This window comes from Vespula pensylvanica, chromosome 4, assembly GCF_014466175.1.
Source record: "Vespula pensylvanica isolate Volc-1 chromosome 4, ASM1446617v1, whole genome shotgun sequence".
Taxonomy (NCBI): Eukaryota; Metazoa; Arthropoda; class Insecta; order Hymenoptera; family Vespidae; genus Vespula; species Vespula pensylvanica.
Genome location: NC_057688.1, coordinates 9922939 through 9948702, shown reverse-complemented (window position 1 = coordinate 9948702; position 25764 = coordinate 9922939). Strand labels below are relative to the sequence as shown.

Genomic DNA, 25764 nt, shown 5'->3' with positions numbered 1-25764 from the left:
TTTGCACCGGCATTCATTAATCGATATCTCGCAATAACTTCTCCGACTCGTTCTCCCTTCCTCGCTTCGGACACCCTGATGTATGTATCTCCCTTTCTAGTACCGATATATCGCTTAGCCTCCTACCTCACCTATCATTCACCAACAGCCATATTTCAACATTAATTTTCTCGGATGATGATACATCGTTTGCATCAGGATCGCGCGTACCGTCCCAACGTTCGTTCCGTCATCCTTCCTTTTTGCCCTCCTTTCTCTTCCAAATAATTACGCTTCGTTCGAGAATGAAACCTAATTGACGACTATCAATTCATCCCGTTCCGCTCGAAAGTCACCCGTATCTACTCTTTCTGATATATTTGCCGTATTAAATTTTTCATTACCTGCCAGTAGGAGATCTTCCACTGCGTTCTGCGTCGAACGAGGAAGAAAAATAGGTAATTCTCAGAGTTTTCCTTTTTTTTTTTTTTTTTTTTTGATAGAGGACAACGGATGAGTTAGATCTCGACAATGTGATTTCTGTGCGTACAAGTGTAAAAATTTGTCAAAAATATATTTCTATAATACATATATGCAGTTTTTCGTGTACCTGTAAAGAAGAGATATAAATCTTTCGTAAATATCAATCCAGTATCCAAACATGTGTGATTTTGGCTTGTAAAAATAAATCTGTACCGGGTATCTTCGTATCGGATAGGGCGTACTATTTCGTAATCGATTTTTCTCCTTCGTTTTATTAGAATTTCTTTGTCTTCGACGCGCGCCTTTATTGTCGTAAGAATAACCTAAGAATATTCCCTAAAGGTTTCGAGCGGCATCAAACGTCGTTGCTCAGAGACTCCTTCGTAGGCTTTACCATGAAGTTGACGAATCCATCGACGTCCTCCAGCTCCTTAGAGTAGAACTTAGCAGCGATCGTTGCCCTTCCTTCCTGTTTTGGCGTCATGGAAAACGAACATTCCGCATCGGCATCGACTTCCACGGGCTCGGATAATTTTATTTTCAATTGCTGCTCCAAGCCAGGCCCTTCGATCAAAAATCTGCCCTTTCTCAGCGGAATCGGCAATGGATTCTTAAACCTTGCCGTTGCATTGAGCGTCTCGCCTACTATCGGCTCGTCCAACAACTGCTCGTTAAAAGTAAATTATTTTCGATCGAATATTCAACAAGTAAGAAAAGAGATACCAACGCGTTGACAATTACCTCGATCTTTATGTCTGGCTTTCTCACGCGAAAATCATCCTGAGCGAAATACTCAAAGTTTGTATCTTTGACCGTGGCCAGACAAGCGATATTGAAGGCACATTGATCCAACAATCGTGGACCGTATTCCTCCCAGGCGACGTCCATGCGTACGTCTTCGAGGACACCAGGTTTGACCAAACGTTCGATCTGCGCTTTCTTCACCGGAGTACCGACGCGACCGGTATAAAGAACCGTTTCGACCCTCAGTATAACGGACACCTCGTATTGTTGGTAAGAACTTCGGTTCTTGATCAAAAGAACGACGCTGAAAATAAAACGAGTGATACCTTCGATACGAATCTTGCAAACTCCTGCAGACGATCGATCCTATCTACGTACCTGAACGGTTGTCCTATTATAATATCGTCGCGAAGTTCGAAGTTGAACATGACGTCGTTGAACTCCTCGTTGAGGTAGTAGCGACTAAAGAGCGATTCGCTCTGGCGCAACGCCTTGATCATGGCAGCCCGTTCTTCGTCCGATTCTGTAAAAACATCGATGCTCGCGAGTCGCTCGGCGATCTGGACGGAGATTGAATAAGAGCGTAAACTTACTTTCAGGATATTTATAGGTATGCGTGATATCTTCCCTGATCCAGCGACCAACCGCCTTCGTACTTATCAGCTGACCGATTCTACGCGAGCAAAGAAGAAGATGAGGAAAAGGAATTCCACGTTGTACAACGAAATTCTACGTTCTCGCGATCGAACTCTCACCCATAAATATCCTTTCGTATCAACTTCAAAGGTTGAGTCGGGCCGTTGTATCGCCAAAATATTTTATCGGCGTTGACTTCGGCGAACAAGAAGGCGTTGTCGTAAGGACGTAAGACCTCGCCGTTCTTTACGGCAGCCACGGACGCCGGACCGCAACGATAACCGTTCTCGCTCAATTCCTGAGGAGTCGCGTCGATGGCTTGCCAGCCATCGCAATCGGGGGCTAGGTCCAAGCGCTTCATCCATACCTCGTTCCAGACGTGAAAGTTCCTGTTCGAAGAGGCGTCACATTTTTTAACAGCGAATTCCTCGAGAGATTAATTATAGGGGGAGGATGGTAGTATAGTCCGCGATGGCGTTTTACGTCCTCATTACCATATCGAGTCGCTGTTAAGTTCCTCCATAATTTTGCCCTCCGCGTCGACGAAATAATCGACCGTCAAACTACTCTGAGTGTCGTGGGCGCTGGAATAATTGGTTACCACTCGGCAGGGTATACCAAGAGTACGACAAACGGTGGCTAATACTCCGGAAAATACCCAACACTGGCCATATTTAACGGGCTTCTTCGTCTTGTAGTACTGCTGAAGGATCTTCTGCGAGCCCATCCATTTCGTCGGTGGCGTTCCACCCTCGTAATCGTCCGACCAATTACCCATCACGGCTCCGTTATCATCCGGCGAATTTACCTACGGCCAATAATACGTGCTTCGACGAATCGTCAAAACCGTTATCGTGCAAATTCGCGTATCGCTTTTGTCCTTTCAACGAACGACAGGTAGTCGTCCCTGCGACCGGCGATATTCGTGCCCGTACGAAGGCATTCAAAGTTGTCAAAATAGTACTTCATACTCACGGCGGCCGATAGAACGCGAGACACGACGACGGGATCGTTTCGTCCGGAGATTCGAACCTTTCCGACATTTATCACAAGGTGCAAAGCGCAATCCAATATGTCCCGTTCGAATTGCGAGTATTTCCATACGGTGGGTCTCAAACGATTGTAACTACCGCGCCAAATCAAACCGTCGTCGGCCATCACGTACTCTTGTTTCCGAGCTTCGTCCTCCATGTAAACCGTGTCCTCTATAAGATCCCGAAGAAACAACGAACCAATGATCGTTCGCGAAGAGAAAAGAAATGTCGATTTTTAACGTAGGACGTACCTTCGCACCACGGATTGAAGATAATGTAAAAGGGATGCTCCATCGTGTAGCTCACCGCACCTTCCGATTCTCTATTTTTTGTATCGATATCCATCTTCCACTTGCCGACGATGGCGTTCGGGGAAGGTGTGATCTATGAAAAGAACGTTTCAAAGAGATTCGTGGCATCGCCGAAAAAGCTTTCGTTTCATCGCGTACCTTAAGTCGTATAAAGGCCGGCTCTATCGCGTCGATGGTGGTCTGCCAAGAAGCTTCGGAATATTCTCCTGGCTCGAGAACGGGAGTGGCGACGAGGGTGCCATGCCCGTATTGAGGCTGCTCCACGCCGTCGACGGTGAAAATGAGAGAAATACCGTCTATGGTAGGGTCGTAGTCCCTCGATAACGACAAATGCAAGTAAAAGGGTTGACCGCGCCTGACGACGAGTCTCGCCTCGTCTCCTTGGCGCGTCATCAGTTCGTATCTCGAGGTTTTGTGATCGTTCCCGTTCTCTCCTATGCAAGGATCGACGTGATGGATCGTCAAGATCGGCACCCCGTAATGTTCCCCTAAAAATAAAAAAAAATGTCGAAGGAGATTAGAGCGTTGCGCGTAGCCGGGTTTAGCGGCGCAACGCACTCACAATGAAATCTAAAGGGAAACGGTCGAAAGTGTCGATCGTTGAATATGCGGTAACGATCGTAAAATCTGTAAAACATTCTGCGACGATTTGGAATCGGTTCGGGTGGCAGACGTCTCGCAAAGATGCGCCTGACCGAATCCATACGGGATTACCGACGTAACGTACGCGACGCTCGGTGGAGCTCGTACTCGATACGGTAAAGTCCTCCAGGAGATCCGCAGATGCACTGAAAGTCGCGATCGCAACTGGTTCATTCCAAGTCGGAGGAGCAGTGCGCGAGGCACGTGCACGGTGCACGCGACCATACATGGTCTCTCGCTCTTCTATCTCTCGATGGATCGTTTCTCCCACTTTGTCCCTCCCATTAATTATCGTTTTATGCGATCTACGCGGTCTATCGCGGAACCGTACGATTTACCGATCTGCGAAAAGTGATATCACTCGAGTTCCCATTTCTACAGATCGCGATCAATTTCCAAGGAATCTCGTTCGCCGGATGAATAGCCGAGATACGGTCGAAAAGAAATCTCGAAGGTAGAGAGAGAGAGAGAGAGAGAGAGAGAGAGAGAGAGAGACTCGATCTCGATCCTCGATACGTCTGCTTCCTTATAGCGGGTAATTAACGAGCGTGCCAGCCAAGATCGATTGCCAATGAGAGATCGTTAAATGAGTCGTCAAACGAAGCTAATAAAGAGCCTCGATAATAAACTCGAAACGTATAGGTATAGAGGTATAGGTATCGATATACCGATCATTTTCGATTCGCGTTCGAACGATCGTTTTTGTCCATATCGGTAAGCTCCGCTCCGTTCTGCTCGTTCGAATTCTCTCGTCGAATTTGTCGATCGATGGATTACCTCGAACGTTTCTTTTTCGACGAAGAAACGCCGATTCTCGAGGCGTTCGAATCCTTTTAATCGAGAAAGGATTTGCGCGTTATGATTTCTATCGATCTCTCGTCGATCGATGTCTACGAAAAGTGGGTCAATGACGCATATTTCCGACGATCGAGCCTCTCGTGTCACCTCGTTTACCGAGCCTATTATGCGGTTTGTTTAAGCGATCTAGAGACACCCCGTTTAACGATCTCTTAAGCGTTCTTACTCGTTGCTTACGAAGACAATTCTATTTAATTTTGGACGGACTACAATGCTTGACTCATAGTACGGCGATGACGTACTCCACTTCCGTATATTTTTACGCAATCGTATTTATAGGTATGCTAAAATACACGAGCTACGAAGATTTCTCGTTGAGGTCTATCGATTTATCGGATGCATCATACCGACCGACGAAAAGGTCTAACGTGAAAGGCGAGGATTACGACGAAAACGCAGGAGGGAAGGAAGGAAGTAAGAAAACACGACGAGAAAACTCGTTGCGTATTTTAACGAGAGAAAGAGAGAGAGAGAGAGTCGACGTTATGAATCACTCGTAGGTGTGCTTTCGAAGAACGGAGTTCTCTGACTCGAACTTGCCAAAGTGAACGATTACGATCGAATTCTCGGAGCGACGGTTCACGCATCTGTACGACTCGAAACGAGATCAACGCGATCGAGCGCTTGCACGCCCGTCGAGAAGGCGCCTTTAATAATTCAAATCAGGCGCTGGCAGCCGATTGCGCGAGAGATGAATCGGCTCTCGGCCGTTTGCGAACTATTTCACGGCCTACTCTCTATACGTTTAAACTCCTATCATCCGTGTATTTGTTTTAAGAAATTGTTAAACCTCTTTTCGCTCGGCGGGACGGGCCGCGAATGGCGCCAGGAAATAAACGCGCTCCGCGGGTTAACGAAATTCTTTTTTTAGACGGTTAAGAGCTTTCAATTGCCAACGCAGAGGAATAACGAACGAGTACGAATTCCTTTGCGAGCGTACACGTTTGTACAAACGTAATATTTCCTTCGCGAGGCGAGTCGAATCGAGTCCAAGTACGTTTTTCCAGATCTTTTTTATCCTCTCTAAAAACGTCGACCGAGCGTGTCAAGGGTCCGTGTCAAGGGCACTTCTCCGTTAAGCGAGAGATTGAAATAAACGATTTAACTCGATTACGGACGGCTATGCCGAAAAGTCTCCTTCTCTCTCTCTCTCGTTGCACGAACGTTCGAACATCGTGCGGGCGTGCGAAAAAAAAGTTGTCCTTTTCGATCTCTACCAGTTCGAAACTTGGATATAAATAATTTTCGTAGAAACGTGATCGACGAGCGACGAGCACGAGCAAAGATTTAAATATCATTGTATCGGCGTAAGAGTCCAATGACATCATCGACCAGAAAACGCTCACACCCGCGAAGAACGTAAACACCGTCGCTCGTTGCACTTGCGAATTATATTACCAAAGGCGCGCAAACGTTCGAGGCGTTTTTACCTTGGCCAACTTTTGTCGGACAAATTCCGAACTTCGTGACGGATGAATGGATCGATTCGAAGAAGAAAGGCTAAGGTTGGTTAAATATTATTGAACGGAAGATGGGAGTAAGCGTATATAACCGTGTCGAGATAACCGTAGGCGAGATAGGCGTGTCTCTGCAAGTGAAATCATTTTCCGCATAATTTCTAGGCTGACCATAAAACTTCTTTCTTTCTATTAGCAACGCCATATTAATGACACACGCTTATGAATTATCGCGAAGGATTGCGAAGCGATGTAAAAGTAAATGCGTTACTAAGTGGAATTCGCGATGATTTCAATTATGAAATCTCCTCGCATCTTCTATCATAGTTTGATAACCCATTGATCTCTTATCGATAAAAGTTGGAACGACGAGAAGGATCGTCGATTCGAAGGAGTCTTAAATTAATGTAATTTTCGATCGAGGATAATGCGACGACTCGTTCGCGGGGTTTAACTTCCCGACGATGAATGCAATTCTCTCTGAATCTTTTCCAATGTTATTCCCTTGTTTCATCGTGGATCTCAATTACGTTAATCGTTTTTCTTTGCGAGGAAGATGCGCGATTCAGGAAATAATCGTTTGCATACTTGCAACGCGATGTCCTTGAAATAACTCGTGACAGTTACTCGTGGGAGTAAATATCAAAGTGCGATTGACGATACGTACGAGTAAATCAATCGTTACCTGATTCGGAGACATTCGGTGGACGAGGCATACATTCTGGTTTGGTGCATATCGGTTTTAAAGCCGTGCCACTGTCTTGAGGTTGAAAGACGGCTTTGAATCCCGTGAAGCAGGAACAACACTTCTTCAACATTTCTTTTCTCGATCGTTCGTGCTAATTTTATATTTACCTATGATCGATCTTCTCGTTTATCGAGATATATCATCGATTTTTTACTCCTTTTCTTTCAACGAATCTGATGATGAATATGCGAAAGATTATAGGACGCGTTATGTTTACAGATCGATGCTTCTCTTATTGACTCCGATTGTGAGATTCTTGGAGGAAAAAAAAATGGGCGAGCAAAAACATCGCGGAAGAAAGAGTCAAGAGGCGCACCGTGAGACGGGATGTCCGTGGATGCCGCTTGCGATCTTTATCGATCGTTCGATCCGATGAATTTCCTTTAAAGCGAATCGAAGGAAAACGTGATTCTTCGATCAATCTATCGACGATTGTCAAGGACGTCGACGATCGGCTTCACTCCTTGCCAACGACCGTGATACCGTGGTCCGTAACCGTTAAACGAATCTGTCTTTATCTTTTTCTTTTCTTTTATTTTATTTTATTTTCACCCTCGAAGTATAAGTACCAGAGAAATAGGAAAATATAGGAAAATAATAAATGGGTGCGATTAGCGAGAATCCGGTGTAATCGTCTAAAATTTCTTCCGTTTCTTTAAATCGGTACCTTCTCTCGATCTCGATCGAGGCTTGATTAAAATTCCTATTTTTACAATTACGGTCACGAAATATCTTTCCCGTTAATGCGAAATTTTGTTCACCTAATCGCGTATGCGTAACGAGTGGCTCGTACTTCGCCGACGGATGCACGACTGTCAGTTCGAATCTACTGGTATTGGCAAAGAAGCGCGTGAGAGAGAACTCCCGCTCGACGTACTCGCTCTTACTTTTGAGAGGTTACTGTTGAGCTCGGACACGTGCTTCTTTTTAATACCTTTCTTTTGATAGAGCTTAGTCCGAAGAGGACAAAACTATGTTGACGCGTGCTTCGAATTATATCGCTCGAGTCGAGTTACGATTAAACGACGGAATGCGATGTAAATTTTTAAGTATTTATAAGAATTTAATGATCTCTTCTCGGAAAAAACACGTGTGCGTAGATATTGGCACATCGTATACATAATACATACATAATTGTTACGATATATCTTGAATAACGAATGAATAACACTCATACACGATATAAGTATTATTCTACAGATAAAAAATATCTCCTACATGTACAATTCATTTTCTTTGACAGATTTACAAGATATGTAAACAATTAATTAACGTCGTTTATTCGTTGTACAAACGATTAAGCACGTTTATTCGTTGCGACTGTTGATTTCTACTTTTCATTATGTTCTATTGTAAGAACACTTCCAAGAATATCATCCAGCTTCATATATATATATGTAAATTCGTAATTACCAGATACGTTCTGAAATTTAAATTGAATTATATGATTAACGGGATCTCTACTTATATAGATCACCGATCGAAGCAACGACGAACGAAGTAATACATAGAAAACAATGCGTATGCTTACTTTTGCTTCCACGTATACAATGCCCCTACGTCTTTTCCCTTCCATATAGAATTTCAACGTCAAGTATTTCATGCCATCTTTTTCGTAGAAACCGTGACTACGATAAATTGTAAAATATATTCTCTTTCCGTGTAAAAGCGTTAACGAAATTAGCTTTGTCTTACCTAAAATGATTTCTTCTTCTTCTTCCTTCGCCATAAACTTTTATGGGTTCTCCAAGAGCATCTAAAACTTTTGTATCTTTTTGACAACGATCCAAAGCTCTATTATAAACTCCGTACGGGCTGTTACTAGAAAACAATTCGTGTACTATAGAATAAATGATATAGATCGAAAGGGTAATGCCCACTGCTATAATTATTAAGTATCCCGCAGATATCGTATTTTGCTTAACTGGAATATAACAGAAAATTTAATACAATGTTAGTAGCGTCTCATCATTGTCGGATAATATGAAAATTAAAACAAATTACCTACTTCCACAAAATCCGTGCTTACTTTGTTTTTAGTTTCTTTAGGATCTATCTTAGTTATATCCCTTTGCGTAGAATATCGGTGACATTGTTTAACGTTAACATTAAATGTAATGTTATAACAACAAAAATAAGAATTACTAGATACTGTTGTTATTGGATATCGCCTAAATAAGAAACAAGGTAGTCCTCTTATCGGTATCATATTTTATCAGGGTACAATGATACTTTCGACGGATGATTTTGCTTAATTTTACGGTTAACGGGTAAAGAAAATAACGTTTTCCAAGGAACGAATTTTTTTCTTCAAATATAAATAGCGACTTTGCCTATACCTTTAAATTCGATTACACGGAAAACTAATTATTACTTAGAACGAAATAAAGATATAACAGATTCCTAGCACTTGTCTATTTTAATAGGAAACTGATCATGACAAATAATTATTATTAGAAACAAACGTAACTATTAAATTGACGAAATAATAAAAGTCCATAACCTTAACTCGAACACTTGCGAGCTCCCTCACTCGACGTTACCGACGGACTATGAGAGAGGAGGTTAAAAGTCGATCGCAGCGCCTACTATCGACGAGAGGTTAAACTAGCATTTATCAAATGTTTTTCGCTTGGTATGGAAATAATAACAAATTTAATAAAACCTAAACATATGAAACCAATACTTCGACGACAGTTGTTTATAATATTACACAATAAGTTTCGTATACAGTATTATACAATATCTATTGTCCGGGTCTTACGACGAGGAAATATGCGGAGAACCACGCGTACTTTCGTATTGTATGTAACAATTGTTAATAATTAATTACGCGTATTTTATATATCTCTTGGTAAATTTTATTTCGTTTACCTTCAACGGGGATGAAAATTACTGTCAGTTCTTTTCTCGAAATTCAAATGTATCTTCACCAGAATATACGAAAAAGGTTATTTGGCTATAAAAACGATCGCTTGAACGTTCTACAATATATTTTAAATGGCGCTATATTGTTTCCTTCTCGTTCGTGAAAGACAGAATTTTGGCCGCAAAAAGAACGAATTACAAGGAGAGCATGATATCGTAAGAGGTTAGCGTTAACTTCTTTATACTTTCTACTATCCTATTGCAAGAACTCTGTTGCGGCTGATTTCATGGAGCTGGGGAGATACAAGGAGACGTATGTGAGCAAGGAGATGGCGCAGTTTATCCTAAGCCGAGATCCCTAATTAGCGGCTCGCTTCGGCTCTTTTCGTACGCGCGACGAGTACTTCGTACGACTTCGTAAGAGTATCTCGTGCCTTGCTTTCCGATTGGTCTGTCCGCTTCGGTCGTTTACGTAAGCCCGCCCACTACTTCGGCCAACTTCGTAACGCATACACGATTACTTTCTAGCATGTCATATTCTCCTATTACTAGATCTCCGTTTCGGTCGACTTTGTGGAGCTGTGAAATATTAAGAGGCCTATGAAAATCAGAAAGTGGGCTGCCCGACAATGTCTGTTCTCATCGAAACAATATTAAGTTGCTGTTAAGGCTGTTTACCATCTTTCGATCACGATGTGCGTGACTTTAGCGACAGATATAGACAAATACGAACTGCAAGTGCAACTCTCTGTCACCATTATGCGCTAGATCAACGTGGAAGCTTGGCTAAGTTATACCACCCACTTTACGCGCGATGAATCGCGTAAAAATAATGTAGTATACATCTAATAAAACCATATGTAAGATTACACTTCCTGTGAAGATAGATCACTAGGAAAGCGTTTGTTATTTGTACAAACTTTATATTTTTTGTTTCTTCAATCATTCGACAGATGATACTTATTCGATGTAATATACCGACATTTAAACCATGCGTCAAATTGTGTCCTCTTTTTATCTCTCTTGTAATATCTATTGAAGTATCAATGATAGCAAGATTTTGACTATTTTGTTCAACAGAATAGAGACGAGTAGACGCGAGATAAAGAAACAAGTATACGATAGTTACTGTATATTTTATTTCAAACGTGTTATAAATTATAATACAAATACAATATCATAATCGTAATATATTATAAATGTTAAACAATCCTGAGTAATTACATAAGAGATAATGAATTTTTTTTAACATCGTTTACCGTTTCAATAGCAAGCGAATCGCTGCAACGGATCGCGATCGGTCGTAAAGTAGAAAATACAATAGTGATATATAGTAAACGATCCATTTTCAATGGAAAAAGATTAATTCAAAACTATTTATATTTGATATCTTAGAGAAAACATCATAAACTATACAGTATTAACATCAAATGATCGCAATCTGAAAACATTTACACGATGAAAGATGCGATAATACACAATGCGACGATATAACGGCATAATTATGTGCAAAATCTGTACATAACAAGAGCAAAAACAAGCATAACATTCATTTCGATTCTAAATCAACGAAAGTCTTTTCCTTTTCTCGCTTTCTCTCGTTTTGCACGTTGCTATTAATTTAGATTTATTCCGTGTGTAACAAAAAATTCATTCACAACAAGGGTCTAATTTCGAATCAAAATTGATATACAAAAGAATGATAAAAATTTGAGCTTGTTCCGGCTAAAATGAAATTCTCCGTTAACTTCGAAATCAGAAATATACTTAACCATGTGTGGATATATATTTGGAAAACAGACGATTCAAACGGATTCTATCGTTATTATTGGACGACTTAACATCGAGATACGTATGCGTTGGAGTAGTAGAGAATATTCTATAGCAATTATCACGAAATATTTTCTTGTGTACATGACTCGCGATTTATTCTCCTCCCCTTCGTTAATTGTAATTGGCGCACCAAGTTTGTATATAGCGGAGATAATTTTCTGGTCGAAAGTAATTTCTTTTTCTTTTGTTCTAAACAAAAAAGAAAAAATAGCGCGTCTCAAATATCATTGGTCAAAGTTGTTCGTAGGAAAGGGACTAATCGCTATCTACGAAAAAACTTGTTATCAAAGTTTAAATGCATATCAAAGGACAGTCAGTCGTCGCGAGAATCTCGCGGCCATCTTGTATACGAATGTACTTAGCAAAAATTTCTGGATAAACTTTCTCAAAAACAACCTATTGTACGAATAGGCGTGTAATGTACGCTCGTATAGTAAGCCACCTGGAACGAAGATGGGCGTAGAGAGCCCGCCTACTTCGACGAGTCTAAAGACTCGTTTCGATTATTATTGAATCATGTTTACCTTATAAACATGCTCAATAGAGTGATGCGATACAAGGTAAGCACGTACTTGAGCACGACTTATTGCACATTATCAAAGTATACTAATTATCTACGAATCGCATATACTGAATCATCGTCGCGAATAACAGTCACAAGGAACGCATTTTAAACGCCGAGTTCCCACGCATTTCAATTCCTGAGCCCATCTACGATTAAAGAAAAAAAAAAAAAAAAAAAGAGAGAAAAAAAGATAGAAAAACAAAAAACAGAAATCAAGAAGTAATATGCACGAGAGCGACCATATTAGCACCATATAAAACACAACAACGAATTTTGCACGATATTTCGTAAAAGGCGACGGCTCGTGCGTATATAAATCGATGATTCGAGTGATTTAATGCGTAAGATGGACAGAGTTTAAACTTCGAAACGTTTCTTCCTCTCTGCAACCATGCCCACCGCGGGGAGTGGGGGGTGGAGCGGTTGATGATAACTCGGTAAAGGTGTAGGAGGCAAGCTACGACAATTTCTGCTCGACCACCTCAATAATGGAGACCTCATCAGCTCTGAAAAGAGGGAAAGAAGTAAAAAAAAATGGTTACAGAAAAAGGCTGTTGATGGTTTTCATCGAAAGTATTACGTGAAACGTATGTATTTCTTTTTTCTTTTCTTTTCTTTTTTGAATAGCAGACCTGCAACGGAGAGAGCTGGGGGTTCCGGGCTGAGGTAGGATGGGTGACGAGTGTCGGTACGGAAGGTATATGTCTCCGATTGTTGCTGTTTTTCACTTTGTTTGTCCGCCTGTTTCCGACCGCCAGTACCGTTGATTCGCATCTCTGCTGTGCCACCTTTTGTTTTAAATAATTGTCCAAATACAGTTATGCGCCAATAGGGCTTTCATATCTCACAGATATTACACGCGTGTAAATGTATCTATGCGATAGCTTTTCGCAACAAACAAAGATTCATTTACTTTGGATTACACCTTTCCAAGGAATATCAGTTATATACTCGGATACCTTATTAATCGCACCAACTGCTGGATTAAATATTACAATTACTTGCACGTTCTTATCGTGTCCAGGAAAATGCAGGGAATCGTACCTGTACTTCTACGTCAAAATGCGCTCTCCGTTCAATTTAACGTCAAACATCACAATTAATTCTATCCCCTACACATCCCTGTATTAAATTCCGATAGAAGCGTCACTCGAACGGTTAAATATTGGCCAAGTAAGAGCTACGATTCCACGTAGAAGCGTATACATGGACATAGAGATACAACTTCGATTTCTATGAAAAGTCAGTTAAGTATTGCATTAAGATCAGACGTCTATAGATAGAGTAAAACACGATCGTCTTGCGTATCGCGCATTGTTAATTTGCTCTCAAACAAATGTTAGCAAATAAGAATATAATTATCGGTTATGATTGAGCTATAAATTATCACCTTCATGCTTTGACGTTTAACACGTATATAAATATGTCTATATATATATATGTATTTACTAACAATATTATAAAAGGCTCGTGCAAATTTTGCGTTAGAATCAATGAGATACAAACGTACTCGTTTACGAATGAGCGTCACTTTGGTAAACACGTTTCTCCTGTCATCAAACGTACCGTTCTTTCGAAGGATAATCTTTTCTTAAAGATACAAAAGTTTTCAAAAGACGGTACGAGAAAAATGATTTTGAATCAACTTTTCATCGCGATTTTTTGCCTCCGTAAAATACAAGCAACCCCGTTTTGGAGTAATTAATTTTAACAAGCACCAGTTATAGATATAAATCGGACAACGTCCGGGTTGCCCCGATCTCGCATATCGGTTAAAAGATCCGTGTTAGAAAAGTAAAGAAAAGTCAATTCGAGTGCATGCTTCAAGTATCGTAGTAAATCACACGGCATAACAAACGATACCACAAACAAAGCAATTTGATCTTTTTCCGTCGATATAGAACTGGGTATGACCAATTTACTCGTATATACACTGAATGCGGAATGTACTTGGTAAGAAAGGGGGGGAAAAAAAAACAAAAGAAAAGAAAAAAAGGAAAGCAGCACTTTTTATCCGAATACAGATGCATATCCACCACCACCACCAGAGATGCTTTTTTGATACGTTTCCATTCACCTCTCTTCTGTACCTTGATACTGATGGGGCAATCCGCTCCTTGGTCTTAAGCTGTCCCATAATGGCGATGCTATACCATTATGTTCTTCGTTCTTTTGAGTTAAGATCGTATCTTTCCTATCGTGCGATGAAATAGCAGTACTACTCCCCGGCCTAACTAAATTATTCGAGTAAGGCAACGATATGGATTTAATTCGTTCGAGCTTGTACGAGAAGCTGCTCGGTTTATCCGCCGAAAGGGACTTTTGAAGCGTGGATAAGGAGCTTTTTGGGCGTTCGCTCGTTAATTTCTGCTCCTCGCTCGTTCCTTGCATCGACTCGTGATTATTTCTTACACGTTGCGGTGAGTACGCTGGCGAGGTGTTTAGTGACGAAGATTTCTGTGGTACACCGGTCGTTTCACGAAGGGTGTCCCCATGCTGTTAGTGAAATATCGAAAATATGCGTCAGTACGGCTAATGCGAATTCATGGAATAGCTAGAAATCGATGTTAGCTAATGGATAGACGATTACGCGTTAACGCTTGCTTCTCCCTCTCTCTCTCTCTTTTTTTTTTTTTTACGTAACGTGTAATCGATCGCAGCAGAGTTAATGATATTACGATATAGTATGTACGTTGGTTAACCACGTCTACTTGTTCACGAATGATATATCCTAGATTAGACGAGCCTAATTTTACATACTTTTATGTGCTGTGGTAGCTTGTAAAGTTCCTCCTTCGGTTCGACTGTGTCATTCTCTCCGCTTTTTAAAATCTGAATAGTATCATTGATACCAGCGTCGCTACATTCCACCAAGAAGTGCGCCCTCAGCTGCTTGTTCCTAGCGTCTAGCTGCATTATATGCTGTTGCGCTTGTGCGAGTTGCTTCGTAAGAGTACCTACTTTCTCCTCCAAAGCGGCAGACTCGACGCATTTCGACGAATATTTGGCGGACAATGAAAGAATTTCTTGCTTTATCTCCTCCATTTCTTCCCTAAGAATTACACATCCACTTTTATTCGTAAGCTCGAGCAACGACTTAAATGTTAAGTTAAAAGGAGCAATTCCTTAAAACTAATGCTACCATACTCAAAAATCAATGCTACCATACTCACTCGTGTTCTTTGTGCAGTTCACCGATATCCTCTCGAGCTTGCATTTGCTTGATGAATTCCTGCTTGAACTTGGCAATCTCCTTTTGTACCTCGTGCTCGTGCGCCTTTCTCATGGCATCCAGGGCAGCCAAAGTCGCTTGGGTCTCTTCCGAGAGTGCTTGCTCCTTCTCCACTCTCAAATTTTCCAATTCCTGCCGATGCTTTTCCTCCATCTCTGAAATGATACGTCGGTGCGAATTCTCCATGGCCAACAATCCTTTCTCGCAAAGTGCCCTGAGCTGTTTGATCTCCTCCTTGTATCTTTTTCTGGTCTCGGCATCGGTATCGAGTTCGGCGCTTATGGATCTTTGATAAACGGCACGTAGCTCGTTGACGTGAGCAGAATGTTCCGAGTCCATCGCGTTCAATCTGTACTCCAACTTTCTCGCTCTTTCTCGCAGACTGGCCGCTTCTTGCTCGTACTGCGTCGTAAGGGACTGCCTTTGACTGTCGAGCTCGCCCTTAATGTCCATTATATCCTTCTCCTGATTTCTCTTGAGCGTTTCCAGCTCTTCCTCGTGCTGAGCCGTTAGCCTCTCTACGGTCTCTTGCAGCTCCTCGCACTGCTTGCAGGACATAAGGTCGACGTACGCGGCGAGTCTCTTGATTTGCTCTCGCAAATGCGAACACTTTTCGCAAACGTTCGTCCAATCCGCGAGCCCGCTGCTCGAACGTTCGAACTGACAGATCATGGTCTTAGTCGCCGCCGACTCTCCCGCCTTTAGTTTTATAGCTTTGGCGAGTCCGCCTATGTCCTCCTCGAGATGTCCCAAACTCTGTCCTATCGTTTTGAGCCGTTCCTTCGACTCCTGCCTACCGGATATCCTATCCTCGCACTCCTCGGCGAACTGTCGATACAGATAATTGCACTCCGCCTCGAGAACGAGATCGTTATCGAATTTACCAGAGTTATCCTCGGTCAAGTGATAGAGAAGGTCCTCGTTTCTGATAAGACTAGATAGAAAGTTCTGACCGCTTTGACCGTTGAAGGAGGTCGTCGACGGTTTCGTGTTCTTCCGCAGAAGAGCTATTCTGGCATCTATTAAAGCTTTGTGCGCGATCACGTCGGCGTAATCCGTCAAAAGTCGACGGGAATCGTATTCGGAATTAACGAGAGCCTTGTTCCGCTTGATCGTACGAAGGGAATCTTCGTAAACCTCGGACAGTTCCTCCACGGAGAGTCGTATCTCTTCGCGTAGTTTCGATCGCGTTTCGTCCGCCCAGTTCTCCAAGCCGACGGATCCAGCCTCGTTGAAACTGAGACAGGTGTCGAGGACGGACGCGATATCCTGTTCGTAGATCTGCGCGCAGTGCAATATAACGCGCGACACCTCGCTTTGCACGAGCTCCTTGTTGACGGTCTCCTGGGCGAGGGCCCAGGCCTCGCGAATACGCTTATCCTCGAGCAATTTCTTGCTCGAAACGTTCGTCTGCTTGGCCGGATGATCCTCCTGATCCGACAGATTGAGCGTCTCGATCGCCAAGGCCTCCGCCAGCTCTCTCAACTTCGTCTCCTTGTAACGTCCGACGATACCGTCGACTTCCTTTTGCTTTTGCAACAAAAAGTTCAAGCTCTCGGTTCGAGCGTTGCAAAGTTGAAGCGACGCCTCCGTTTTAACGGGGAGAACGCCTCCTACGAGCACTAACTTATTAGCTAAGACCCTAGAAAGATACTGAACGTAGTTCGTGTTTTGGTACGTTTTGGGCTTGGTTCCATGAATCTTATGCTTTAAGCTTGAGGCAAGCTGACTAGTTTCGAGCAATTCACCGAGAACGGCGCTCTTGTCGCCTAAGGTACCACCGCCGATCGCGCGCTTCAATCGTCCAAGAATCACGGATTCGAAGGCTATCCTTTCGGCGATCAACTTTACTTTCTCCCTGTCGTCCAACCGGTCGTTCGACGCGAGCGTCTGCCGTCTCTTCGTGAGTTCGCTTAATTTATCCTTAAGTATAGCCTCTAGTCTACATACCACTACTCCTATCGATTCGCCGATCTGACCGCCGACGACGACTTGGCCCTTCTTACACTCCAAGCACGAATCCAAAATGTCGTTGACCTCGCGCAAGCATTTCTCCGCCTTATCCTCCGTTTGCGTCGAGCCCAGACACTTTTCCAATCGTCGCTTCGACTTCCACACGACTCTCTCCAACTTCTTCAATCTCGAGAGAAATTCCAAGGGGATCTCGTTGCCGACGGAGGTCGCGCTGACCTCGCTGCATTCGCTGGAGTCTTTCTCGGCGTCGCTCGCCATGCTCTCGGCCACGCTCGCGACCTTGGTCTCCAACGTGCTCAATCTGATCAGCACCTTCATAGGTTCCGAACTGGTCGCGCTATCCAACGACTTTCTGCGCAATCTAGCGCGATCCAAATGTTTCCCTTCCTTCTTCTTCTCCTTCTTCGCGTTGGGACTCGACTCCTTCGAATTAGGAGCAACGCCGCTCGAAATCGGACCACCGCCGACGCTCTTACCGCGTTCTATAGCGCAAATCTTATTCTCCAAGTCGCAAAGCTTATCCTCCATTTCCTGAGATATCTGAAAAGATTCCCTTCCCTTCAAGGAGAGCGATCTTCTCTTGTCCCTGGTCTCCGCCTTCGTCAATTTCTGCTTAAGCGTTCTAACTTGTTTCTCGCTGGCGGCGAGCTTGTTCGTCAAATCCTGAATACGAGCTGCCATCAGTTGAACCTGCGCTTGATTCGTCTCGCTAACGCCGATGGCGTCCTGCTTGTAAGCAAAAATCTCCAATTCTAATGCATCCTGCGTCGAGTGGGCTTCGCGCAATTCCTTACGCATCGCACGTATCTCGGATATGGCCTTCTCGAATCGAACTCGCAACTCTTCGTACTCCTCTACGACCCTAAAAGGCAAAAAGAAAACGATACACGCGAACGACGCGTTTACTCGATTCGAGAAATGGCGTTAAAGTACGCGTTAAAGCGCGCGTTATCTATCCGTTACCTCTCCTTGTCCAGCATATTGAGATCCATGTCCAAATCGATATTGGTCAGATCGCTAAGGGAATCGAAGCTTCTGCCTCGTTCTCGCGATCCGGAAAGGCCACCCCTCTCTTCCAGCTCTCGCACCCTATTGTACAGTCGTTCGTTTTCTTCGATACCTGAAAATACGAGGGGAAGGAACGAAAGAATTAACAAAGCCTGCATTTCGTCGTCTGCATCTTCGATTAGAGAGGCGGTAATTAGAAACCTTGAGAGAGTCTTTCGCCGAGTGCCTGCACCTCTTCCTGCAAACGTTGGACGTTCCTGTGGCTCGAAGTCAACTCGTTCGTAAGCATCTCGCATCGTTCGCTCGTCTCTCTAAGAATAGCCTCGGTTTCCAACAATTTGCATTCCAGTATCTCCTTCTCCCTCGTGTAAACTTTCTTCAGTTTCTCCAAATCGTCGAGATCCTTGTTCCTTTGTTGTTCCGTTCTCTGTATCGTACCGAGCAATTCCTCCACCTGTTTTTCCCTGATCGCCGCCTCTGCCTTTTGCTGCCTCAGCCTCGATAATTCTTTCTCGGCGTTGGCCACGTCCAGTCGCGCCGTGTTCAGCTGTGACTTTAATTTCTCTATCTCGTTTTCTTGACGCTCGACGATGACTAGCAGCGCGTTTGGATGGGACTGATTGTGGTCGAGTTGATCGCGTAAGAGGGAGACTTGGTTCTCCAAGAGTTCGACGATCAAGGGACTGTCGTTCGAACCGGAGAGACGGCTGTTGCTCTGAACGTGCCCGTTGCTTTGCTCCTCGTCTTCTCCTAACTCGCAGCAGGCCATCATAAGGTCCTCCGACCTTACGCTGTCCAGGGTGCTTCGTCGAGAACTCGGGGGTGAGCTGCGACTCCTCTTGTAAACGCGCGATCTCGAACTCGACCTCGATCTCGCTTTAACCCTCGACAGAGCGGTTCTCGTCAAAGGCGGCGACGGTGGTAACTCCGACCATTCGTGATTCGTCGTGTCGGACCAGTTGGATCCTTTCAAGGGCAAAGACCAATCGCCGTTTCTAATAAGAGGCGGCGAAACCGGAATTTCCGACCAGTCACCGGATTCCCTTCGTCCGCCCTCCGACGCAGTTCTGTATTCTTCGTCGGAGGAAAATAGGACCGATCGAGGCGTGTTCGACGTCGGAGGGATCACGGAGTCCCTTTCGCGATCGTTGATGGACCTTTCAAGGAGAGAGAATCTGTTAGTATCAATCGTAAGACGTCTTTCGAGAGAACGCGTTGTCGAGAAAGAGAAAGGCGACGCTTATCGCTTACGTGGTCGGTGATTGAGGATTAGTATCCTGTTGATTGTCCGAGCACATCGGCAGCGTTTCCCCATTGCTATCAGGATCGGGCAGATTAGCCGCTCTTCTAATAGCCGACATCCAGCTGGATCTAATGCCGGCCGTCACCGCGGATAAGACGGTGCTACCTCTTTCGTCCCAGGCCTGCATCACGGGAAAATCACGAGTTATCATTCGAAACGTCTTTCTCTTATGCGACGACGACGACGACGACGACGACGACGACGACGACGACGACGACGACGACGACGTTGACGATCTTGAAATATCCGAATTAACAAAAAGTAATTCCGAAGCACCGCTCGGGTATAATTTTCCTGTTGCGCATCTTACCACGGTTTGAAATCCATAATTTCTTGCGACCTGCAACGGCGTAACCGCAGTAACGGTATTCAAGTCTATAACGCCATCCATGATGCCCTTGTCCTCCGCGCAAGGATCTCTATAGTACATCAGGCCACAACCTCGTAAAACGAACCAATGCTTGTTCCACTCCTGACAAGAGAAACCGATAGTATACTTTCAACAAAATTACTACTTCGGTTTTGGAAAATATTCACCTTATTTAAACCTTGCTTCATTAGCCAACCCTTCTTAATGTTTAGTACATTTTCCGCTGGTAAGTCGACCCTCAATTCGGATGTAGGCGAATATCTAATGCTGGAAATATCTAATCCACAACCGTCGGGATCGCCTCTTACCTGTTGTTAAAAAAGATCGAGAAAAAGATGGATAAGGCACGTGTCGCTTTTATCTCCACTTAATTAAAATCGAATGGTACTCACGAGTTTGTCTCGATGGACCGCGTTAGAGGCATCGACGACGTCCCTCGTTGGCTCGGAGGTTCTAGCCTTGATTCTGCGAACTCGCGGTTGAGTCAATGACGCGGCAATATCCCGTAATTTACCTTCCCGTTCTCTCTCGTGTTCTAAGAATATTCTTCGGCAAGCGTCGTCGTCTAAGGGGGAATAATGTCGATCTACCGATTAATATCAAGTACAAAACGATGTGATGCAAGACGAACGTTAGAAATTCTACACCGACCTAACTTTTCATTCGATCCATGTTCTCCCTGTTGATGATTCGACCTGCGTCTAGCCTTGTCTTCGGCGCACAATTTGTCCCTGGTGGGTGGAGAGGATCCACTGGCGGGTTGATCCCTGTACGACGATCTAACTTCGCTCGGTATCATCGGTGGTTTCTCGGTCAAAGTTGTGCCAGCACCGCTACCGGACAACGTGCTCGAGATCGTCGTATTCGAGGCGGAGACAACGACGGCGGTGCTCGTTGGCGTCGTCGCGTAAGCCGTGCTCACGACTACGACGTTTCCGTTCATGGAAACAGACGTGACTGCTGCTGCCGCTGCTGACGACGACGACGACGACGACGACGACGACGACGACGACGACGACGACGACGACGAGGATGACGACGAGGACGAGGATAAATACGGGCCGTTCGTACCGTTCTCCAAAGGAGTGCTGCTTCGCAGAGGCGAAACGTTGCTGCTGTCCACGGTACCGTTGCTCAGGAGAGAATTCGTCGAGCAACTAGTCATCGTCGACACGCTGGTAGTGACCAAAGAAGGCGCCGACGAAAATACGGAGGAGCAAAGTTCCGACGAGCCGCTCGCCGTCTCCGTAATCCACATGGCATTGCTTCGGGGTTCCGATCGGCAGCTATTGAAGCGCGGTCGAGGCGGATTCGGCGTGTTACCTTCAAAGAACGACCCATCGAAAATAAAACATTGAAAAAAATGTAACGAATGACAAACCGACTTACTTCGAATCGTCGGCGTAACCTGGAGGATCGTCGTTTGACTGCCAGGAAACGTGGCATTTCGCTTGTGTCGACCCTGAAAAATTCAATTGGAATCATCCTACGAAGGGATCCCATAACACGATATGTCCTAGAATTTCTACGTAGGCGATGTCTTCTCTTCGTACGAAGGGGAGAAACGTAGGATAGCAAAAAAGAACGAGAAAGAGAATCGTCCATTGTAGGCAGCCGTAATAATGGCAGATAAGCAATAACATTGATAATGTTCCACGAAGGTGTAGCCCTCGTCGCGTGCATAATTCATAAGAGCGCCGACGTGTGTCCGAAGCAATAATCTCGACCGTACGTAAACGGTCGAGCCGACTGGAGATCTACGAGCTAGCCGTGCTCGATGTCGTGTATCGATAACGTTGAGGCCGTCCAAACGAATCAAAATCGCCACCGACGCAGACGGATCCTTTCCTAAAATTCCTCTCCCTTTCTCTCCCTCGTGCGCGGTGTATTCTCATTCTCCGAAGGAAGATAACGACGAGAAGCGTTTTAAAAATCTCCTGGAACTTTATCGTTCTCGAAAGGAATAGTACGCAACGCGTCGAAATAGTTACTTTTACGATTTCTATTACGGAGATAACAATCGCGTCGCTTTTGCGCCGGCGCGAGAATGGAAGAAGGAGAGAAGGACGCGAAGAAGGCGGAAGATAAAAAATGAAAAAATTGGCGGAGAACCCTCGCGTTTCCTGTACGTTCACCTCCTCCATATGCGTGCGCGCATATACCTACGTAGATAGGCGACTAAGTACGCGCTCTCTCGGCATGAGATATCACGTACGCATCGCCTTGGCCTCCTAACATATGCGATCGTTCGCGCGTTTACAACGGCAGGTTCGCGACGACGAGCTTTACCCGATCGATCGTTTCTTGCGTAACCGAATCGATATGCGCACGATCGTAAACCTTCCAACGATGTAACCATCTACAGGATTCTAAACGCTTCGATCGATCGATCGATCGAGGAACGTACGGGCCGCGCTCGGTGAAGGGAACGGACGCTTATATACGGTGGGTATGTATACTTTTGCAGGGAGGGAAAGGCTCTCGGAGATTCTCGAGGAAGTACGATCGACGTACTTTGTTTCGCGAATACACCTGGAGAACGTCGGCCCACCATCTCGTTTCCTCTCGACACGTGCCCTTAACGAACGTCACGCCTTCGGGCGAGGTCACGGCCAGGCTGTAGGGATGCCCGGTGATGTCCTCCGCGGCTGCGACCTCCAGGACTCGCGTCATGTCGATCCGCGCTTGTGGCACCGTTTCTGGCTGCAACAGAAGAGAAAAAAGGCACGTTTTATTTTCGATCGGCGGTAGAGATATCGCGAGTACGCTCGATCAAAATTTAGAGTCTCATTCGCGATCCGTTAGAAGGTATAAAAAGAAGAAAGGGAGGAAGGGAGAGATAAGATCCTTCGGAGATATCTAAAACGCGAGACCGGTCGCGCCCTTCCTTCTCAGCCAGGAGAATATCTCGATCCGATCTTCCTCGACTGGATGATTCGTTCGAGAATTCGACACCAAGGGTAGCGACGGCCCTTTTCCCCGTTTTCGGGTCTTCCTCTCTTCCTCTTTTACGTCGACGCTGTTCTATGTCAAGAGGTCCTCGAAAGGTTTATCAACGATTATGCCGCCTACTTTGCGCGAAAGGATTCGCCTCTAGGATCTCGACGTAAATCTCTACTTGCTCGTCGTTAAACAGTCTTCGCGTAGCCGAGAATTTCGAATAGCCTGAAAGCACATCGCCATCGGCCGGCCTAAGCATCGGTCGCTCGTTAATAATCCTCTAAGTGGCATTCATGGCACCTTGCGCGTCCTTCGTACCTTCTCCTTCTCCCTCTCCCATCTTTGCCTCGACTCGACGAGCCTGTCGAGACTCTTACGACGCACCCCGTTCTCTCTGCACCCCGATGACTCTCCTCTCTCTTCCCTCTTTCTCTCCTTTTTACGGTTTATATCGTTCCGTTGATGTATCCGCTCGTGAATCACGCCGAACTTAACTCGCGAGAGTGGAAACGAGAATGATAGAGAGAGGGGGGGGAGAGGGAGACCGAAGAAAAAGTCGTTCACGAAGAATCGACAAAGATGAAAAATTTTTCTCGAGAAAGAGAGAGAGAGAGAGAGAGAGAGAGAGAAACTTTTCAATTATAAAATTTCTTCGAAGAAAGTTCTTTGGACGAGAACACTCGAAAGTTTTAACGAACAGATCGATGAAAGTAAATCGAGGAGACGGGTCATCGCGTTTTAAATTTTCCAAGAGAAAATGGACTGTCTGATTACAAAGTAATGAGTTATATATATCATTTCGTTTCTCCCTCTCTCTCTCTCTCTCTCTCTCTCTCTCTCTCTCTCTCTCTCTCTATCTATCTATCTTTCTCTCTTTGCGTTATTTCATATTATCCGTGGCGCGGCTACGGCCGGATAGGAGAGCGAAGAAAATGGGTTACGGTGGCCGCAAGATTAATGTGGCACCTGCTCGCAATTATACGCGAGCACTCACACGTGCTCGATCGCGCGCACGCACACGCACACGCGTGACTGCGCGTACCATCCATTCTTCTTCTCCGCGTTGCTTCGTTTATCCGCAGGTACTCGAAGGAACCAAAGAGAGTCTCTCTAGGTTCTTTTACAAAGAAAATCTTACGTCGTCGTCTCGTGCTTATCGCGTTCATCTTTCGAGTCGCAAAGCATCCAACGGAATGGTGCGCAAATCGTGCGCGAGCTCGGTGGTACTAGGTGACACGTCGGTAAATATGTTGCTCAGGATAGATAGGGCTAGTATCCCACAGAGAGAGAGAAAGAGAGAGAGAGAGAGAGAGAGAGAGAGAGAGAGAGAGAGAGCAAACGTTAGGTTTCCTGGTCGGCCTCGCGGTGGCTTGCTTGGGCGTGTCACGGGTATGCGCGTACAACGCGAACGCGCGCACATCGATAGAGAGAGAGAGAGAGAGAGAGAGAGGAGGGTGGGGCACGAAAAGCCTTCGCTTTTCGCCTCACCGAATATAACTTCTTTAATTGTTTCTCTCGGTCGCAGCGAATGACTTTTTTGCGGCATCGCGACAAGGAGAGTGGAACAGCTTTCTTGAGACAATCGGGGTCTCTCGTGCGGTAAGAAACAAACGATAGAAACGTACGAGCGTTTATTTATTAATGCTCGGCGAAAAAACGTTAATGCAAAATAATAAACGTGTTTTATGGTCGCGTTAATGAAATTGAAAGAATCTTTTCCGTCTTTGGACTCGAGTCGCTAATTATTAGGCGAAAGGATTCGTTACGGAGAACTCTGTCTCCTCGTCCGGCCACAAAATGAATAATTATTCATTAAGCGTTTGTTCCCCTCTGGGAGGAGAGGCAGAGAGACGGAGGCAGAAAGTGGCGCATATCGAATTATGGATCGCGTGCGTTCTATCTTGATGCCTAATTAAAGGCAATGTCAGGAGAGCAGAGAAGCGGCAGATCCGTAGCTTAGCTACGAATGAATACACCGGATGCCGCGTTCCTCGCACTGGAAAAGCATTCTCGTCCTCTCCTCATTTTCTCTTTCCCTTTTCTCTATTTCCTCGACCTCCTCTCTCTCCCCCCGAGCATCTTTTTCTCCGGATAGTAAGCGAGCGCCTATATCTTTCTCTTTGTCGCAAAAGAATGTGAGCAAATACGTTGTAAGTCAATTATTTTACCACGGCCAATTTCATGCAATTATGCGATCGGCACTCGCGCGTACGCACTTTCTCATTCCACGAGATCTTGTCTACTTTTTCTTGCGCACTGCCCAAGATCATCCGAGAATAGAGATGAAGCTGGGGAACGGAGTAAAGTCGTTTCGCCGTAGAACTCTCGCGAGCATCGAAGAAGCGATCGAGTTATCCTGCCTTTTCAAATTTTCTAGCGAGTCCTGAGAAATCTTTTTTTTTTTTGTTTTTATCGTATCATCGTAGTCGAGCCAGACTCGATTCTTTGACATCGCTAAGAACGTTAGCCTCGAGGAATCGTTCGCACGGTATCGTAGTTGGCGCCATAACGACACTAAAGTTAATTACATCCACGATAACGCGGAACGTTTCCGCAAACGGAACGTAATTACGTAAAGGGCCTGAGACTTCCCAGGCAGAAGGAGAGAGAGACAGAGAGAGAGAGAGGCGACTGTTTTCCGTTCGCCTTCGACGGCGAGATAAGAATCGTCAAATCGTAAAGTTGGAGAGGCGCGAGCGTGCGCTATCTTCCGTTGAAAAACTAAAGCAAACGAGGGGGAAGAGATAACTGTTAGGAAGAAAGAAGGCCCCACCTCGAC

The 25764-nt window shown here is 44.8% G+C and overlaps 3 protein-coding genes across 10 annotated transcripts in view; all 3 read right to left on the bottom strand.

Moving 5' to 3' along the window:
* Window positions 1–516: 516 nt before the first annotated feature.
* On the bottom strand, window positions 517–7118 carry LOC122628816 (annulin). Of its 4 annotated transcripts, XR_006327120.1 has the most exons (11): window positions 3750–4014; window positions 3326–3675; window positions 3128–3260; window positions 2818–3047; window positions 2337–2650; window positions 1962–2231; window positions 1800–1879; window positions 1585–1729; window positions 1204–1510; window positions 745–1126; window positions 517–667 (listed from the first exon to the last, which is right to left on the bottom strand). XR_006327120.1 is itself a non-coding variant. In XM_043811510.1 (10 exons), the coding sequence occupies exons 1-10, from the start codon at window positions 6960–6962 to the stop codon at window positions 818–820; spliced, it is 2271 nt and encodes a 756-aa protein (XP_043667445.1). In that variant the 5' UTR covers window positions 6963–7118; the 3' UTR covers window positions 517–817. The 4 variants fall into 4 exon arrangements, 3 of the variants coding, with proteins under 3 accessions (XP_043667445.1, XP_043667446.1, XP_043667444.1); XM_043811510.1 differs by lacking the exon at window positions 3750–4014 and adding an exon at window positions 6830–7118 and having other exon boundaries at window positions 517–1126; XM_043811511.1 differs by lacking the exon at window positions 3750–4014 and adding an exon at window positions 6118–6342 and having other exon boundaries at window positions 517–1126.
* Window positions 7119–8066: 948 nt separating this feature from the next.
* On the bottom strand, window positions 8067–9547 carry LOC122628824 (mitochondrial import inner membrane translocase subunit Tim21). The gene is made up of 4 exons (XM_043811521.1): window positions 8897–9547; window positions 8588–8816; window positions 8424–8520; window positions 8067–8315 (listed from the first exon to the last, which is right to left on the bottom strand). The coding sequence occupies exons 1-4, from the start codon at window positions 9099–9101 to the stop codon at window positions 8223–8225; spliced, it is 624 nt and encodes a 207-aa protein (XP_043667456.1). The 5' UTR covers window positions 9102–9547; the 3' UTR covers window positions 8067–8222.
* A 1330-nt stretch (window positions 9548–10877) lies between these two features.
* Window positions 10878–25764, bottom strand: part of LOC122628810 (protein outspread) — a 61935-nt gene continuing 47048 nt past the window's right edge. The window contains exons 4-18 of one of the 5 annotated variants that reach the window (XM_043811482.1): window positions 22560–22748; window positions 21435–21507; window positions 21061–21368; window positions 20697–21027; window positions 20438–20610; window positions 20213–20353; window positions 19986–20147; window positions 19624–19796; window positions 18574–19529; window positions 18328–18484; window positions 15332–18226; window positions 14919–15210; window positions 14249–14654; window positions 12791–12946; window positions 10878–12664 (exon numbers count right to left, since the gene is read on the bottom strand). In XM_043811482.1, the coding sequence (XP_043667417.1) occupies window positions 12516–12664; window positions 12791–12946; window positions 14249–14654; window positions 14919–15210; window positions 15332–18226; window positions 18328–18484; window positions 18574–19529; window positions 19624–19796; window positions 19986–20147; window positions 20213–20353; window positions 20438–20610; window positions 20697–21027; window positions 21061–21368; window positions 21435–21507; window positions 22560–22748 (6561 nt within the window). In that variant the 3' untranslated portion in view covers window positions 10878–12515. Of the gene's footprint in view, window positions 12665–12790; window positions 13392–14248; window positions 14655–14918; window positions 15211–15331; window positions 18227–18327; window positions 18485–18573; window positions 19530–19623; window positions 19797–19985; window positions 20148–20212; window positions 20354–20437; window positions 20611–20696; window positions 21369–21434; window positions 21508–22559; window positions 22749–25764 lie in introns of those variants that run through there. The other 4 variants (XM_043811483.1, XM_043811481.1, XM_043811485.1 and 1 more) reach the window with 4 other exon arrangements.